This window comes from Notamacropus eugenii, chromosome 2, assembly GCF_028372415.1.
Source record: "Notamacropus eugenii isolate mMacEug1 chromosome 2, mMacEug1.pri_v2, whole genome shotgun sequence".
In the NCBI taxonomy this organism is placed as follows: Eukaryota; Metazoa; Chordata; class Mammalia; order Diprotodontia; family Macropodidae; genus Notamacropus; species Notamacropus eugenii.
The window spans coordinates 18843435-18860920 of record NC_092873.1 but is presented as its reverse complement, the minus strand read 5'-3'; the positions used below and the strand labels follow the sequence as shown (position 1 = coordinate 18860920).

At 55.1% G+C, this 17486-nt stretch overlaps 1 protein-coding gene across 3 annotated transcripts in view; it reads right to left on the bottom strand.

The window, feature by feature from the left end:
- Positions 1-300: 300 nt before the first annotated feature.
- PACS1 (phosphofurin acidic cluster sorting protein 1) overlaps positions 301-17486 on the bottom strand; it is a 90421-nt gene continuing 73235 nt past the window's right edge. For all 3 annotated transcript variants that reach the window (XM_072639156.1, XM_072639158.1, XM_072639157.1), the window contains exons 8-24: positions 17061-17120; positions 16136-16296; positions 15847-15940; positions 9384-9467; positions 8691-8803; positions 8467-8602; positions 7129-7233; positions 6687-6793; positions 6253-6407; positions 6052-6162; positions 5546-5648; positions 5418-5460; positions 4350-4392; positions 4041-4176; positions 2608-2834; positions 1724-1843; positions 301-1581 (exon numbers count right to left, since the gene is read on the bottom strand). In XM_072639156.1, the coding sequence (XP_072495257.1) occupies positions 1466-1581; positions 1724-1843; positions 2608-2834; positions 4041-4176; positions 4350-4392; positions 5418-5460; positions 5546-5648; positions 6052-6162; positions 6253-6407; positions 6687-6793; positions 7129-7233; positions 8467-8602; positions 8691-8803; positions 9384-9467; positions 15847-15940; positions 16136-16296; positions 17061-17120 (1914 nt within the window). In that variant the 3' untranslated portion in view covers positions 301-1465. The remainder of the gene's footprint in view (positions 1582-1723; positions 1844-2607; positions 2835-4040; positions 4177-4349; positions 4393-5417; positions 5461-5545; positions 5649-6051; positions 6163-6252; positions 6408-6686; positions 6794-7128; positions 7234-8466; positions 8603-8690; positions 8804-9383; positions 9468-15846; positions 15941-16135; positions 16297-17060; positions 17121-17486) is intronic.

The window sequence follows — 17486 nt, the reverse complement described above, 5'->3', positions numbered from 1 at the left end:
GGACCCTGGAAGCATTAACTGTAGTCTCTGCCTTGGCTCTGGGCCCTCCAGACATTCCTGAGGGGGAAGGGGACAGAAGACAGACAGCGGCCCCTCCCCAGAGTTCCTGAAGTCGCTGCTCATGGGCCCAAACGTGGTGCCGGCCCTACTCTGGTAGGTGGATCTGGAACAAGAGTGGCTGTCAGGGCAGCAGCACTTGGGGTCTGGCAGAGAAGCAGCCATCCCTCCCCTGAAATAAGGAAGTCAACCTTTTGCCTTTCACCTAAGGTGGCAGTAGAGACATAAACAATCCCAGGCGGCTGGTAAGAAATCACCAGTTTATTGAATGAAAAATCCAACAGCAACTTCCCCCACACCCATGGCCCTGACGGAGATAGCTGAGCCCAGGCACGGTGCTTTGGACAGCAGGACTGAGGGACAGGACAGGAGGGTTGAACCAGGATGGAGTCTTTCAGAACAAAGTTCTGTCCACATTTGTTGGCTAGGGACGACGTTGGGGATAGGGAAGAGGCTCTCAGTGGACAGAACACTGGAGGGCTGACTGCTGTAGCCCACCCCAGGATTAAAATCCCCCCAAAGTTGGGGTGGGGGGAGAAGGAAGCTAGAGCTCAGACACCTGCGTCCAGAAGGCAGAGGCGGCTGGAGGGGAGGGTTCCATCAGGGAGGCTGCTCCTTAGGGCAGGGGGCTCACAGAGGGAGGAGGGGGGAAGACAGACAGCTAGGTGGGTGTGCTGGGGCCAAGAGCCTGGAAGAGGCAGGACAAGGCTTTGAGGCGGGCAGGAGGAGTGTTGGGACTGGAGAAACCAGAGGGCACAGGGCCTGGAGTGCATGGGGGTTACAGTGGGCAAGGGCAGGGTGTTGGAGAACAGAAAAGCCAATGAGCTCTCAAGGACATACACACAACATTGACACGGACACACTGGGGACACTGGGGGCACTGGGCAGGGCCGGGGTGGGCAGGACACAGAGGTGTGGCTGCCCTGCCTGCCTCTATCTAGGTGGGCTCAGGTTGAGCCTTCTGTCTCCTTTGGGAAAGCCAAGTTGATTTGAGGCAGAGATGACGTTTGTGGGGATGGGAGGGCAGGGAACTAATTCCTGACAAATGGCTGGGTACCCAGGGGGCACTGTAGCCAGAAAGGAGGGGGACAAGGAACTTTGGGAGACAGTGGCCTTAAATGCAGAGAGGCTGGTAACTAACCAGACAAGGGCCAGGAATGGTTTGCTCCTTGGGTGGATTCAGGCTCCAGGAGCTGGGCCCCCTTGGAAGAGTTTGCTTAAATTCCAGTGATGGATGGGCTCAGGGCCCAAGTGGGGAGGATGGGGGGCAGTGTCCCTCAGAAGTGGGCAAGGGGAGAGGTAGACCCCAGTGCAAAGAAAGGGCACCCTCAGGCCCCAGGCCTGCTGGTGTCCCCCCCAGAAGGTGCCCCAGACCAGCAGATGACACGAAGGCCCGGAGAAGGGGCAGTCAGGTGGGTTTGTTGCCACTGAACAGGCCCACGGGGAAGTGCTTGACATGGGTGGGCCACTGGGCGGCCAGCTGGAAGAACTTGATGTCGCTCCACTCCACGCCGTCAATGGACACTGAAGGGAGGAGACAAGTGAGGGCCAGGGGCATTCGGGGGTTGGGGGGGGTCATGGGAATCAAGGATCATGGGCACTCGGGGGCCATGGGACCCCTCCCCCTCAGCTCCTCCCTGACCCCCCCCACCCCAATCCTCCTCACCTCTCAACATGGTCTGCTGTTGCTTGGCTGAGCAGATGAGGCGGCTGATGCCCTCGATGACTTGGCTCTTGGAGTCCACCTCCTTCTCTCGAGGCTTCTTGCTCAGGAAGATGGTGGGCACTGTAAAGCATGCCACCCATCAAGGCCACTGGCACAGTGAACCCCCCACCTTGCTTTCCTCCAATGCCCAAGTTCCCCTAGGCAGAGATGGAGGGCAGCAGTTTGTCCACATCAAGTGAAAGGTCTCTGTCACCCAGGAGCCTGTGTGGGTGTTAATTAAGCCCCAGAGATGGGTAGGGCAGCCAGGAAGGAGAGAAACAAAGGCAGGGATCCTGGCCAGGGTGGGCCCAGCCTCCTTCCCCCCCTCCAGGCAAGCTCTGGGTCAGAGCCTAGCGCCACCCCCCAGGCTGACCACCCCAGCATGGCTCACCTGCTTTGTTTCTCACCTCAAAGGGCCCAGAACCTGAGAGGAGGGGGCAGGGACCAGAGGCCCCATGGCAGGCACTGGCATAATGTGCCCCAACGATCAAGCTAGCCTTGCCAGTCAATGACAAAGGCTCTGAGGAGGGGCCTGGAGGGGTTCAGACCTCAAATCTTTCTGGCTTATTTCCTTCCCTGCCTCAAGCTACAGCCCAGGGAGAGGTCTTTCCCTGTCTACATGTCTGACCTTCTCCAAAAACAAGCATGGCCCAGGGCTTCCCCAGTCTGGCCCTTGATCCAAGGCCCAGCAGGTGGTCGCCTCCTAGTCTGAGCCCAGCTCAGGCCTGTCCCTGGGGCCCTTCTCCTGACTCTGGCCTCCGCTTCTCTGACCATAAGTGGGAAATCGATGTCTGGGAGCCCAGAGTCGGGTCTGATGAGGGGCCTTTGGATGGGCCCTTGCTCACCTTTCTTGTTCTTCTCCTTGGTGACCACAGTCATGGCCATGGTACCGGAGAGCTGTGTCTCGTTGCCATGGGGCAGCCGGGACACCTGCAGCGAGCGGAAGACACTCTTGAGGGTGTTCTTGGAGCTGGCATCCCTCTTCTCACCTTCCCGCCGCCGCTCCCCAGGGTGGGCCAGCCAGTAGTCGACTTGCAGGCCAATGACATCCCCGTACGGGCTGTTGGGACTCCTGGAGGCAGAGTGGACGTGGAAGAAGCTAGACTGGCTTCCACCTGCCAAGCACTGACTCTGCCCAGTGCCAGGAGACTGAACAAAGCTGGCTTGCCCTCAGAGGGCTTCCATTCTCCTGAGGGCAGGGTGGATAGGGAATGGGATGAAGGCTCTGGCCCCTTCTCTGGGCTGCCCAGGCTCCCCCGGGAGCTGGTGAGGTAGGAGGATACCAAGCAGGGAATGCTCCTCTCAGGGACAAGGGATGCTATGTGTGAGTGTGAGTGCACCCGTGTATGACTACAAATGTGACAGCTTGAATGTGTCAGCTTGAGTGCATGTGAATGTGTATGAGAGAGTACACATGGGTGCCTCGAAGCAGCCAAGCACTCCAGGCAGGAGGGGCCCCTCCCACCAAGGCACCCTGGGGAGTGGGGTAGGGGCAGCTGACCACAGAGCCAGAGCTTCTGCCTGACCTCCCAGGTCTTCTTGTTCAGTGCCCCTTATTTTACAAATGGTAGGAAGGAAAACGTCCAGGGCAGGTTAGGCTTCAATGCTAGGCTGAGGTACTAGGGAGCCACAGAGATGTCTGAGCATGGAAGTGACCTGGTCATCTCGGGGTTTGGGGAATGTCTGGCAGATGTGGGGGGTGAGAGGCCCAGAGAGGCAGGGAGACAAATGAAAAGTTGCTGCAGCCTTTTATCCTCCCCAGAATCTTGGCTTCAGGGGCTACAAGGGTGCAGCCAACCATTACACAGAGAGGAGGAGGAGCTGCCAGAAGCCACCCCCAGGATCCTTAGAGGCAGGGATGGAGGGGAGCAAGGCAGAAGAGATGGAGGGGGACCCTAGGACTGCACCCTCCTGCATGCTCCCTACTGCGCACTCCCCCTCTGCGCATTCTCTGTTTCATGGCACCTTGAGCACCAGGATAATTTTAGCCCCACAGGGGAAAAGCAGCTGATGCCTTCTTGAAAGGAGGTGTCAGACATAATGGGTACAGAGGCCACCAAGGCTCCTCTCACGTCTTCCTTCCTGTCTGGGTTCTCATTTTTAAATATTAAAGCAGGACAGGGAAGGAGGGCCAAGCAGGGCACCCTCATTTGTACCAAGGAGATAGACTACTAAGGTGCTATGGGGTTGATTCCTCTTGACCCTCTTGCCAGGTTCACTCCAGATGCATGTGGGTTGGGGGTGGGGGCAGAGTGGGTCAATGGCACGTGACACTTACCCAACCACAGCCAGAGCGCTGCTCATGGAGGGGGAGGAAGGGGGCGTGGCTGATGCATCCCGACTCAGGCCAGAGCTGGAAGGTGGGGACGTGGAGGGGACAGTGAGGCTGACCACAGGCGCATCATCGCCATCACCTGAAGGGGGAGAGATCCTGCTACCCAAAGAGCTCTCTTCTCCCTGCACCCCAGGGAGCCCACAGACCATCTCCTTGTCTGCCCTTGGGAACCCTTCTGGAGTGAAGAGGTCAGGACCCCTGGCAGTGGAGAGCATGCCCAGCCTAGGGAGGTAAAGGAAGGCCCCATCTTACCTGTGGTGAGAGGGGAGTCTTCCACCAGGCCTACTTTGACCACCTGAAGAGAAGGGAACAACAGGGAGGGTTAGCTCCTTCCTCGGTCGCTGTGCTGGTGGGGCTGAGAAAGTGAGGCCCTAGGCCTGCTCTGGTGGGGGCGGGGGTGGGGGGCTCAAGAAGAATAAGCCGACCCTGACCAGGACTTGTTTCCTCAAAAAGAAAAAACTCCAGAGAATTCTGAGAGGAAGAGAAGGCTGTGGGGGTGTGGGGGAGGGCCACATGGATGGACTGCAGGGTTCAGGCCTGAGACCCCCACCAGTGCAGGTTGTTCTTATTATCCAAGTCTGTCTGGAGAAGACCAGTGAGGTGAAGCATGGCATGCCCCAGGGCTTTCTGGGCCTGGCCTGAGTCCAAGCAGAAGGAGGGGGGCAGGGCCAGGGATGGGGTCCTGCTGCCTGGAGAACCTGCTGCATCACATGACAAAAATGAGCCAGCGCTCTGGGCTTCTGTTCTGGACTCTCTTGGGCCCTCCTAGGGAGCTCCCTCCCACCCCCCTCGGCTCCCCCATCAGGCCTTTCCGCTAAGGTGCTCTCTGAGAGAAGCACTCCAGGACCCCAGGCCCAGGTGTGCAGAAGCAGGAACTGCCTGCCAGCTGTAGAAGAGCAGAGGAGCAGCAGGGGGTGGCAACCTCTTTTGGAGAAGGCCCTCCTTGCTTTGGGGAGCTGGGAGGGGCCTGGGAAGGAGGGGCCTGGGAAGGAGACGCCCATCTACTCAGCTTAATTTTAAGGGAAAGCATCAGAAGACACAAAAATGAGGCTCTGCTTCCTGGCCATCTGTGCTGCAATGGTCCTCTCCAACGCGCTCTGACTTGGCCCATAGCTGAGGTCCATAGGCCAGGCCACACCATCTCCCCCCAAGGGAAAGACACTGGCAGCTTTTGCACGTCACTCAGCCCCCAAATACTCAGGGACACGGCCAGGACAGTATTCCCTCTGTGATAATGTAGGGTCAGGGGAGTTAGGGGGCCCCCAGGAGAGCCCCAAAGCCCAGAGGGCTCAGGGGAGGGGTGGAGAAGGGGGGACTCACCCCAATGAAGGGGATAAACTTCTGGTAGGAATCTTCATCTTGGCTGTTGGGAGAGAAGGGGAGAGGGTGTTGTGAGCAGGGGGCACTCCTGGGGACCTTCCAGAGGGCAGGGGGCAATGTGCACTCACAATTTGTGTCTGCAGGTCAGCATGGCCTCTGCTACAGGCAGCTGATGTGTCACACCAGCCCCACTCACATACTGCATCACGCGGCCAACCACATCCAGTGGCTCTGTGGAGAAGCGTGGAGGGTTGAAACTGGCCATTTTCCAGACCCTTCTCAACCTGCCAGTCACCTTCCTCATCATCAGTCCCCTGCCCACTGCTTCCTCTGGGGTCTCCAATTCCCTGTGCGGTGAGCCTGAATGACCTCTAGATCTTTCTTGCCACAGCAGCTGCTGCGCCCCTGGTTCCCAAGGGCTCACTGAGGGCTGGGCAGGGCTCATCCCCAAGGCTTTCAGAGGAGAAACCTCTAGCTGCCTGTGGGTCCAATCTAGGAATGAAAACTCCAGGGACACCGCCCCCCCCCCCCCCGGCCCCTGCCAGCTCCTCAGACAATGAACCAATGGTAAGGAGGAGCAGAGCACTGGGGACATCTCCCCTACCACCCTGCCCAACTTTCTCAGAGGGATTACCTGAAACTGGGGGCTCTGAGCGACTAAATAAGTCCCTCCAGGCTGGGTCGAGGAAGGTGCTGCTATATCTGCTGTCCACTGAGCCAATGTACTTGGCAACAGGGTGAGAACCTGGTGGAGGGAAATGTTACAGCAGAGGGTGAGAGATGGCTGCTCTAGTCCCCCTGGCCCCCCACCCTCAGCAGCACCACCCTCACTCACCCAGGGGCACGATGAGGAAGCGCATGTAGCCTAGCCAGTCGGACGTCTTGTTGGCTAAGGCCTTGACAAAGAAACGGAGGATGGAGCTCAGGTAGCTCTGCCCGCCCACCGCCACCACCTTCACGGGCCTTGGCATGGAGGAATTACAGTTGCAGCTGGGGAGGGAACAGGAGGAGGATGGTGAAGAGGTTCCTCAGGTGCCACTCATGCAGGGGGCGGGGAGGGCTGGCCCTTGCAGGTGTCACTTGTCAGGGAGGGTCCTAATGAATGGCACTTGGGGCCCGTGGATTAGTGACATGCCACCCACTCTCAAGCGTGGTGGAGGCAGAGGACAGTGGACTGCCTTCCTCCAATTTTGTCTGGACATCCAAAAGGCCACAAACAGGTGGGCTTTTGTAGGGAGGGGCCTCGAATGCAGGGGTTGGAGCCCTTACTATCTCTGGATGCGGGTGAGCAGGGCGGAGAGAACAGCATGGACTTCCACGGTGGAACACGTGCACACCACGGGCCTCCTCTGGTCCTGAAGCAGCTCTGCCACATACTGGGAATGGCAGCACAGGCCACAGGTCAGGGGAACGAGGGTCCCTGACTGCCTTTACCGGCCCCTCAAAGAGTATGGGGCAGGGCTATCCCCTGAGGGGCTTCCAAGAAATCTCGAGTGTGTCCCGGGGCCTCCCTGCGAGACCCGCTCTGCCCCATGCTTGACACAATGAAACCCTCATGTATCTGATTCCTCGCATTGTTGGCACCATGATCTTCATCTTAGACCTGGGGAAATCGTGGCTTCCTCAAGATCCAGGTCAGTGAGGAGGCCCGGGGGCCCAGCTCAGGTCACCAGCGACCATGGAGAGACTTGCCCATCCCCTCCTCCCTCACCTGTCCCTGCCAGTCGGCAGTGTTCACGAGGATGACATTTTCTGGGAGGGCCGCGTCAGAAACCAGGATCTGATTCAGCTGGTCGTACACCACCTTTCTTGGGATCTAGGCAGAGACATGGCAAAGGTACTCTTATCAGGTCCTCCCCCAGGACCCGTGGGGATGAACAAGAGTGGGTGAGGGAAGGCAGAAAGGGGGATGGTGGAGGAGGAGAATCAAGTCTTGGGCACTAGGCCTCCGCATGGAGGGAAGGAGAGTAGCTGCAGCTATCTAGCTGCCTAGCGCCTAATTAGTATGACTTGCATTGGGATAAACAAGAAGGTGATGGGGAGAGCCCTGTGAGGAGGGCAGAGAAGTTGAAGCCAGAGTGGCAGTGGCAGTGGCAGAGGCAGGGCAGGCCGGGTAGGTGGGAGGAAAGCCAGGGATCTCAGTCCCCACACAGGGCCTGCAGGCGGCTTACAGGGCTAGCCTTGTCTCTAAGACTGGCACCAGCAGGGAGACAGAAATTGGGCCAGCCCAGTGAATCACCGTGCTTGTTGCCTGTTTGAGGCACCCCCCTAACATCACCAAGAGAATCTTGGAGCAGGTGGGGAGGAGGGTGCAGAGGCATTCAGTCCAACCCCAACATGGCCTGGCAAGGCCCAAAGCAAGGACACTGGCTCTTGAGGAAACCCAGGTTTCCCTCTCATCAGATTTCCTTGGGATGGGCCCCCCAGCTCTGAGCTCTGTCTTCTGGGCCAAGGATAAGTCTAACCCTTGACTACTTCTGGAAAACAGATATTCTAGGACCCTTCTCTCAACCCCTCCCCTATCTTCCACATTGCCCTCACACCATAGCAACCTGCCAGGCCCTTCGCCATTCCCACTGCTTTGTTCTAGACACTCCCTGCTTCTGACACAATTTTTTAAATGGGAAGTTCTCCATTTCAGAATCCTCAGTTTATAGACTCAGGCTGGAGGCCCTGGCAGCAGCACCATAGAGAAACACTTGTTTGACACAGGGCCTAGGCAGGGTTTGGGAGAGCGGCTGATGGGAAGGGGCCTGGGGCTGACCCCAGGCAAAGGTCTTCTCAGTCAGTCAACAGGCCCTGACTTAGTGCTTAAATGGAGCAGTCCCATCTTGCTAGTCCACTGGCAAGAGCCAAAAGCTTGCAACACTTCAGACAGAACAACCGCATGTCTTTTCCAAGCAGTCACAGACTCATCTCAGGCCTGGGAGTGTTGCAAGATGGACAGACAGGAGGAAATCTGTTCCCTCTCCTGCCCCTCAGTGTCATCTATGCAATGGGGCACTATGGAAGGATGTGCACCCCAAGGTCTCAACTCCAGGGACCCTACCTGGGTGCTGTGGCCAAGGTCTGGAGACCGCTCACTGTCTGAACTGTTGGTCCTCTCGCTGAGAGGCTTGGAGAGCTGCCGCTCCTTCAACGGGGTACTCCTTTTCTGCCTGGGGGTGTGAATGCCATCCATTTTGCTGCAGAGATGAGCAGAGGAAGGTGTCTATGATGTCTTACCACTCCCAGGGGTTACACTGGGCCTGAGGCTGTCTTGCTGGCAGGTACCTGGGGGAGGCAGAACCCTGGAGATCCACCTTGCCAGACTTCATGGGGGTTTTCACTTTCTCGGGCACAACCAGAGTGGTGCTATCTCCAAACATGTCCTGGTCACTGATGTCCTGTCACAGAGAGGGAGGAGAGAGAGTGTGGTTTGTCCCCAATGAATCGATGGCTCACACAGGAGTTCCTGAGAGATCAGGGTGGCCATAACCCCACACATTTGCCCCTGTGAGTGAGGTACCCAGGGCTCCACCCTGTGCAGAAGAGTGGGCACGCTACGTAGGGTAGGACACTGACCCTGCCCAACAGGACCCTAAGCTTCCAGTAGGCCTGGCAGTCTTGACAGGATATCCTTGCAATGGTGCAAACTGTAGCTCATCATCAGCAGGTTGACAAACAAAGCCCTCTCTGCTGTCAGATGCCTCAAGGAGAGACACAATGATCGTCCCCAAGGGAGATACAACATGGTCACCAGCTGGAAGCTGGGGTAGGATTGAAAGAAGGGCTGACCTTGGGGTGGAGGGAGTGTGGGCAGGGATGAATCACCAGAGAGAGAGAAGGTCTGGCAGCCAGAGGGCCCTACTGCTCACAGGGAGCAGCCTGGTGAGCTCAAAAACAAACATTTGCTATTGGGCAGGGTCTCTCATTGATCGATCACAGTGGCACGCAGTGAACCAAAGTGCTCTGATGCACACATACCAGAGCGTCGTTCTCAGTCAGACTGTCATCCGGGTTTTTGATCCAAGCAGTAGCTTTGACTCTGTCCAGAGCAGTCAATTCCATCTGTAAAGCCCCGAGTACCAGTTACTATAAAACAAAGTTCCTTTCCCTTTGGTTTTACCGCAGTTTCAAAGGTGCTCAAGAACAATCCTCTGCCACCTTCATCATGTGAACCTTGGGAAAGCCCAGCCCTGGGTCACCTGTGGGTCATTCCGGTAGCTGTCAAGGTGATGATGCAGTCAAGAATCAACTTAAAAATCTCACCTTGTGGGCCTCTAATCCCAAAGGACATCAAGGAAGGCTGTTTCTAGGGATGCCATCTTCCCTTCCCTGGTCAGGCGTGAGTCTGCTGCCCCAAACAGCTGCAGACCCTGGTTGCTCTGGGGCCCAGTGACCCTCCCCTTCCCACCCACCTCTCCTAGGCCTGCTCCTTCCCCAACAGTGATCAAGCCCCTCCAATGACTCTGGGACGCCCACTGCAGAATTAACTAATTTCTTCTTCTACTGCTCCGATCCTCTGGCTCTCCTGCTCCCACCAGGGAGCACACCGCTGTATCCTGGGCCACCCTTTAAGTACTAGTTTTACCTCCCCTCCCTGCCAGTCAATGAAGGGGAAGGAGCCTCCTTCCTCTCCATTGTCACTCCACATTCTTCATCTGTCATCACTGGTCAGAAAGCTCTCCTTTTCTGAAGGTCACTTTGTCCCAATCCAGACCATGGGGCTGCTCCCCCATGTCCATCCACCCTGCTCCCAACATTTTCCCTTTCCACCCGAGTCCTGCCCTAAGGTGAGGGAATTTCCACATGGTTACAGATTCTAACATCCCAGAGCCTCTACCCAGCTCCCAGGACTCCTTCAGAGGGGTTCATACCCTTGGTTTCACTATTACCCATGAGTGTTGCACTTCAGTGACCAAGAATGCCTATGTCAAGGAATTCTTTTCTTATCCCCTCTTTCCTTAGACTCCTCACACCACCCTCCTCCACTCAACCCCCTCCATTCCTTTCTCCATGACTCTGGCCACAATCTCCCACCTTCCTCACCTCAAACCCTGAGTGACTTGTCCAAACTCAGCACAATCCTTTAATTTGGTTTCTTCAAACCTTTGTCCCAGAGCTTCTGGTGGCCTGCCAAAGCCCAGCCCTGAATGACCATGCTCCTCCATGTGTGCTGGTAAGTGGCACTGGAGGAAGGGGCTGCCACCAGTTCCTGTTAGTTCACCGCACACCTCACTCCTGGCTGTCCTGATCTCCTCTTCCTCAGCATTCTCCACCCTCTCAAGAGAGGACATCACATCACCTGCCACTAGCTCCCCGACCCGACTCCTGTCCAAGAACAAACTTATGCGCTCCTTTGTGGCCCTCACCATCACCCCCTTTCTGTCTGGAATCACGTCCAACCCCTCTCTGTCTAAAGACACACCCAATGCCCTTCCTGAAAAAGCCTTCCCTAGATTCTGCCTTTGCCTCTTGCTGGCATCCTTCATATCCAAACTCCTGGGAAAAGCTGCCACCCTTGGGTGCTCCCACTCCTCTCTCCATGACCCTTGGCAGCTCAGTTTCTGATGTCACCCCCACCATTAGTAGTCATCTCCTAATTGCCAGATCTGAGTCTCTTCTCTGTCCTCAACCTTCCTGACCCTGTAGCCTCTGTCAGTGCTGACAACCCTTGGCTCTCGTTGGCTTCTCATGACACTGATCTTTCCTGGTTCTCTCACTTCTCTGACCATTCCTCTGTCTCCATCACCGGAATCCATTACAAGTGCTGGAGCCATCTCCAGTCATCCTAATGAGTATCTGGTCACAGGACCCTGATGGCTCAGGAAGAGAAAGTGAAGCTGGTGACCTGCACAGCCCTCCCTCACTCAAAACAAAGTCAAGTGCAAGTCACGTCATCGTTTCTCTGAAGGCACATTCTTCTTCAGCAACGAAGGATGAACGCAACAACCCTTACCAGTGCTCAGTGTGGGTGCAGCCCAAGGTTCTGCCTGGACTATGTGTCTTCTAGTTTCCTACTTTATCTTCTCAGCTCTCAGGGGTTTCGTTATCACCTTCCTACACAGGGTTCCGTTTTCTATCCAGCCCCAGGCTCTCTCCTAAGTTCTGATCAATCGATCAACCAATATTTATTAAGCAGCTACGATGTGCCAGGCCTTGTGCCCATGGGTACATAAAAAGGTGTTGGGGGTGTAAGCTCAGTTCCATGTGGACAGTCTCCGGCAGGTAAAAGTGAGGACTTCTAAACCTTAGAGTTCTCATGAGGCCCCCCAGGGAACAGCTGGGAATTGAGGTGTGAGACACGGCTATCTCGTGCATTTCCGCCTCTTCCCGTGGGAAACATGCTGGGAGAGAGCATCCCCACCCTCGCCCTGGAGATTGGCCCGGGTCTGAGCACACCTATTGTTATCTAACAGGCACGGTATTCAGGTGCAAACTATGCAGCAGGAGAGCTTAAGTAGGGTCAGGAAAGTCTGAAGGCGCTCTTAGCGCTGAGGGGCCCTTAGAGGACAGAAGGCCCCTCTTCCATTCTCCCATTCTCCCATTCTCCCACTTCCAATCTCTTACTGTAAGATCTTTGCCTCCTTGGGAGATTTCTCTCTCTCCTAAGGAAGAGTTCCCCCTGCACATGTAACCAAGACCCTGAATAAAGCCTAACCCTTGTTCGACTCTGGAAAGTCTCTTCTCTCATACGTTTATCCGGTTTGGCCAGCCGAAGACCTGCGATAGGTAAGGTAAGACTCAGGTAGCCCTCAGGCCTCTAGGCCTGGCAAAAAGGGGAGAAAAGTCCTTGACCTCAAGGAGTTTACAAGATGATGGGGAAACCACAAGCAGACACAAAGCAAGTGACACAGAACAGAAACAGGGATCAAGGAAAGGGAATGAAGAAGGTTAAACAGGATTTTAGCAGAGACTTGGGGGGAGAGTCTTGTCCACTGGGGGCACTGGATCCAAGAGTCTGCGTGTGGGGGAGGGATAGGAAGACTGGGCAGATGTGAGGAGGCAGGGGACTAAGGCCTGTACTCCATTTTATGCCTCAAACTCCTAACACTTCCATCAGAACAGCTGAGGTTCTTCAGAACCTCGGTCTTTTCTGAACAATCCTATTGTGTTTTCAGAACCCCACCCACCATCATTCCAGGCACCCAGATTCACCTCAGCCTCATCCTGGACTCTTCATTCCCACTCACCCAATCAGTTGCCAACCTTTGTTTCTGTCTCCAAATTCATCCTCCTTTACTAATAAAAATCCTAACAGCAGCCAGTGTTTCTGTAGCACTATTCTGTGCCTGGCCCTGTGCAATAATTAGCTCACAAGATGCTCAGATCCTGTTATAGATGAGGAAACTGAGGCAGACTAAAGTGAAGTGACTTGCCCAGGTTTACCCGGCTTCCAAGTATGAGACTAGATTTGAACCCAGGTCTTCCTCACTCCAGGCCTGGTTCCACCATGGGGCCACTTTCCTGTCAGTCAGTTACCATTTAGTTTAGGCCATCAGAGGGAGGTGGGTGGCTCAGTGGATAGAACGCTAGGCCTAGAGTCAAGAAGGGCTGAGTTCAAACTCAGCCTCAGACATTCCTGGCTATGTGGCCAGGGGCAGAATCACTTCATCTGTTTGCCTCAGTTTCCTCAGTTGTAAAATGAGGGTAATAACAGCATCTTCCTCACAAGGTGGATGTGAGGATCAAATGAAATAGCTTTTGTTTAGCACAGTACTGGGCACATGGAAGGCACTTAATAGATGCTCCCCCCCATCCCTTCGCACTTGGACTGCAGTGATGGTCTCCAAACTGGCCTCCTACCTCCAGTTCTGCCTTCACGGAGCTGCCACTTATTTGGCCACATCTCCCCCTCCTCAGACAGTTCTGATTTAGGGACCAAACCGGAGGAATTTGAGGGGAGAAGGATGTGTCCAGTCAAGTTTTTTTAAAACTAAGTAACATTCCGTGAAAAATTACATTTTGGAGCAGGCAACGTCAGTTGTGAGAAAGCATCCTGCTGCCTTTACCAGAAACACCGCGCCCAAACCATTTAGATCAGCAGATTGGCCCCAAGACAGAAGCTGCTGTGTTACACAGCTGCTGTAGGTTGACTTCTTGAAATATTGGCCACTCAGACAGCTGTGTGTCAATGAGAATTCTGTGCTACAATGATCCATTCGGAGTCAGAGGGCGGAGGAAGAAGAACCAGGAGGGAGTAGGAAGGCCCAAAGCTGACGGGGACAGAGCAGAACCCACCTGGGCATTATTTGATCACGGAGGTCCTCGGTGCTCTGTTTTATAGACTTCAAAGCCCTAGTCTTGTAAGTAAGTAAGACCCCAAAGCATTCCACCCACATCAGACATGCATGGGTCTCAGTGAACCATGAAAAAAAGGCTGGCTAGGGTTGAGGGCCTGGTTTCTTTCGATATTCTTCCCCATGTAATAGGAACCTGGATTGGAAGGTGTCATTCCAAATAAAAAGGCAGCTTTCCTTCTTTAAACCTGGTGAGACATCAAACTGTCGCAGAGCTGCCAACAGTTTCATGGGCCTAAAAATCCCACTCATTTTGCCACCTGGCTACTCCAGTGCCCCCTTTTCTTGCCCCATTCTTTCAAGGGGCTGCCATTTTGCTGTGAGATCCTTGACCAAAGGGGCCTCTAAGAGTTGCTCTGGCCAAAAATCCCGCCCCATGCCCACAGCTTCCCTGGGGCCTCTGGAGCTCTGCTGGTCCTTGGAGGATGGGCTACTCTTGGACCTGAGGCCCATGCAGCTTTGGCAGCACAGCCTTTGCAAACACAGCAAGGGGAGGCAGGGGCATGACACATCCGAGGCCCACTGACCAACCAGCTTCCTCTGCCAGGGCTCAGTCCATATTCTGAAAGTGTCACCTTTTCTGCATGTACGTGTGCATGTATGTGTACACACAGGTACGAGTGTGCACACACAAGGCTGTCAATGGGCCTAGCTGTTAGGATGATGACCTTTCAAATGTCAAGGCATCCTCCACCAGTGCAGATAGCTGCCCTCTGCCCCATGTCTGACTGCAGACTTGGGGCTCATCCCCTAGCTCTGAGGAGTGACAAACCTGCCTGACCAGGCGACCTCCCCGGGATGGGCCCAGAAAGACCTGCTTGGGCACCACCCCTCCAGCAACACACTGTGGGCCTCACCAGGCTGTGTGATGCCAGTCTGGGAGCCCCTGCTGACCCTAACCCTACACACTAGCAGTCAGAGTTTCCATAGGGTAAGGGGATATGGAGTGTGGCAGCTCCACCTGGTGGCCACTGGGGAGAATGCAACTAAGAGCTGCCTTCATGCCTTCTGACCAAACTCTTTGTTCATTCCCACGTGTAAATCAATGACTCTAAACTGCGTGATAACAAACTCAAACAACAGTGATGAAAATCATCGAGCAACATAAAGGGGAGCCGAGCTGGCCACCCTACTGAGGCCTGCAAGGCTTTCTCTTGCGGCCAGCGGAGGCTCCCCGGGTGATGCTCAGCACACAGCAAGGACGCACATGTTTTCTCATTCATTCATTAAAGATTCCCGGAAAGGAAAGGCTTCGATTCACCCATGCAGCCGACTAGAGGTGGACAGCAAAGTGGCCCTTCTGACTAACTCAGGCAAACACTGCCACGGTGTATCTTAATAAGTGGGCACAGGGCCACACGGCCCCCCAGTGGTCTGCACACCCCCTTTGTGCTTGACGCAGCACCCAGCACCCAGCAAGTGTGTGCGTTCCTCCTTCATTGCCAAAGAAGACTGTGCCATCAGAGAAATGATGACACAACTTGCACTTGACTTTGTGTTGAGTGAGGGACGTCTGTGGAGGTCACCAGCTTCACTTCTCCTCCAGAGCCACCTGAATCCATGACCAGATGTTCATCAGGAAGACTGGAGATGACCCAGGATGAGGCAGTTGGGGTGAAGTGACTTGCCCAAGGTCACACAGCTAGCGAGTGTCAAGTGTCTTGAGGTGAGATTTGAACTCAGGTCCTCCTGACTCCTGCACTGCTGCTCTATCCACTGCACCACCTAGCTGCCCCATACCCAGCAAGTGCTGGATAAATGAAACACCCCCAGCTTCTGGCAGGCTACTCCCTTGCCTGGACAGAACACTCTCCTGTCCTCCAGCTGCTCCCTCTCTGTTCTTAAAGGTCCAGCTCAGCTCCTGCCCCTACCCCTACTCCCCCAGTGCTCTCACGCTACTTCCCCTGCCTCCCATGCACACCCTTTCAGTTAGAATGTTAATTCAATGATGGAGAGCAGGGCCTATGCCACAGCATCCTGAACACAGAAAGTTATGGCTAAATCTCAAAAACGCAGCAAGCACACTCTGATAGGAAGAAGGGAGGCTCTCAAGTTCTGGAGCATGGGAGTAACTGTGACTACCCCAGGCCCCTGAGGGATGAGGAGGTGTGACCTGAGCTGCCCTACCCATATGCCAGGTTGCTCACCGGGCTGCTGGCATCCTTTCCCAGGCTGCCTTTGCTATTGAGGCTGCCGATCTCCGTCTGGGAACTGGATTGAGACATTCCCTCAAAGAAGGGCCTGTGAAGAAGGAGAAGAGCCAGCATCACTTTGGTGTCTCGCTATGATTTTACACCCAAGTCTGAGAGAAAGTAATGGAAGGCAATGGGAGGCTGAACAAGGACAAGGGTCTGTAGGGCGTATCTGGTCTCTTGCCAGACCCTCGAGAGTCCCCGGGGCCCGAGGAGTGGGGAAGAGAGAGGACCAGGGACCCACTTGAGCTTGGGCTTGGGTGTGCTCAGGACACTCTCCGTCTCTTCCATCTCGGGTCCGCTGTCACTGGGGTTGTACATCTCCAGGCTGTCATACAGCTCATCTAAGTCTTCTTCCACTTCCCGGATCTGCTCCCGAGACACATGCTCCAGCCCAAAACCCACCTGTGGGGAAAGATGCCAGGAATCAAAGCCTGTGCCAACAAGGGGAGGGGCAGTAAAGGGCACGAGGCAGATTGGGCCCCCTGACACTTAGGGCCTCTGGGCCTCACCTGTATAAATGAGGAAGGGGTCAGACTAGACACATTGTGAGGCTCCCCCCAGCTCGAGGTATGTGAGCCTTGCCTGACAATACTTCTCCTTCTCCAAGAGGTCACTTCATCTAACCATTTCAGAGGAGGAAACTGAAGTAATTTCTTCCTTTGGGTATAAATCCCTGGATGTGAGGGCTAGTAACTACTCTCTAGGCAACTGTCAGTGGCTATTCCTGATTATTCTCAGGGAAGCTCCCTAATCTTTCAGAGGATGGAGGGCATTAAAATATGCAGGTGTCCTTTCCCAAGAACCAAGAACAAGAAAACCCTACAGGCTTTCAAGAGGTCTCAATCTTGCCACTGGTGAGTTCCCTGGCTGCCTGTCCCATGCCCACCTGCTGGTCAGAAAGACTGTATCCTGGGTCAGTTGGATATATCACAGGAAGTGAGCAGCATTGAAACAAGCCTTCTGTACTCTCTGACCAACCATGGGCTGAGCAGGGAGGGGGGCCTTCCCTGCTGCATTTCCACAAGAGAGTGGGGCAGGGAGGTAGAAGGTCAACTGACCCTACTGATGTTGTCCTTGGCTGAGGAGGTCCAAGCCCTCACTTATCTATGACTCTCAGGTCTCGACGTGACTGGGCAGTGGTCAGGATGTTGGGGGCTTGGGCATACCTCATCGGAGACTTTAAATCTCTTCAGCAGGGCCACAAACTTCTGTTTGATGTTGGGTTGCTGCAAAGACACAGGGAGCGAGTACTGTCAGAGGGTACTGGGAGGGCATTGTGCCATACTCCCACCTTCTGGGCCCAAACAGGGAAGAGGCTGTGGTGCTCAGCAGCTGGCCCAAGTGGGGGCCCTCGAAGGGTCAAACTGCCACCCCAGTGAGGGCACAGCTGCACACAAGATGCCCCTGGTCACACCCAGGATCTCTGGGTAGACTTTCCCCACCCCCAGCCGGTTAAGCTCAATGATTCCGAGGGAAGACCACAGGGATCACCTGGAGTGAGTGACTTGGGAGAGGACAATGCCACACAGTGTGGCTGCCCAGCTCCCAAGACTAGGCACAAAAGTCCAGTGTCCACACTTAACATCTAGGTT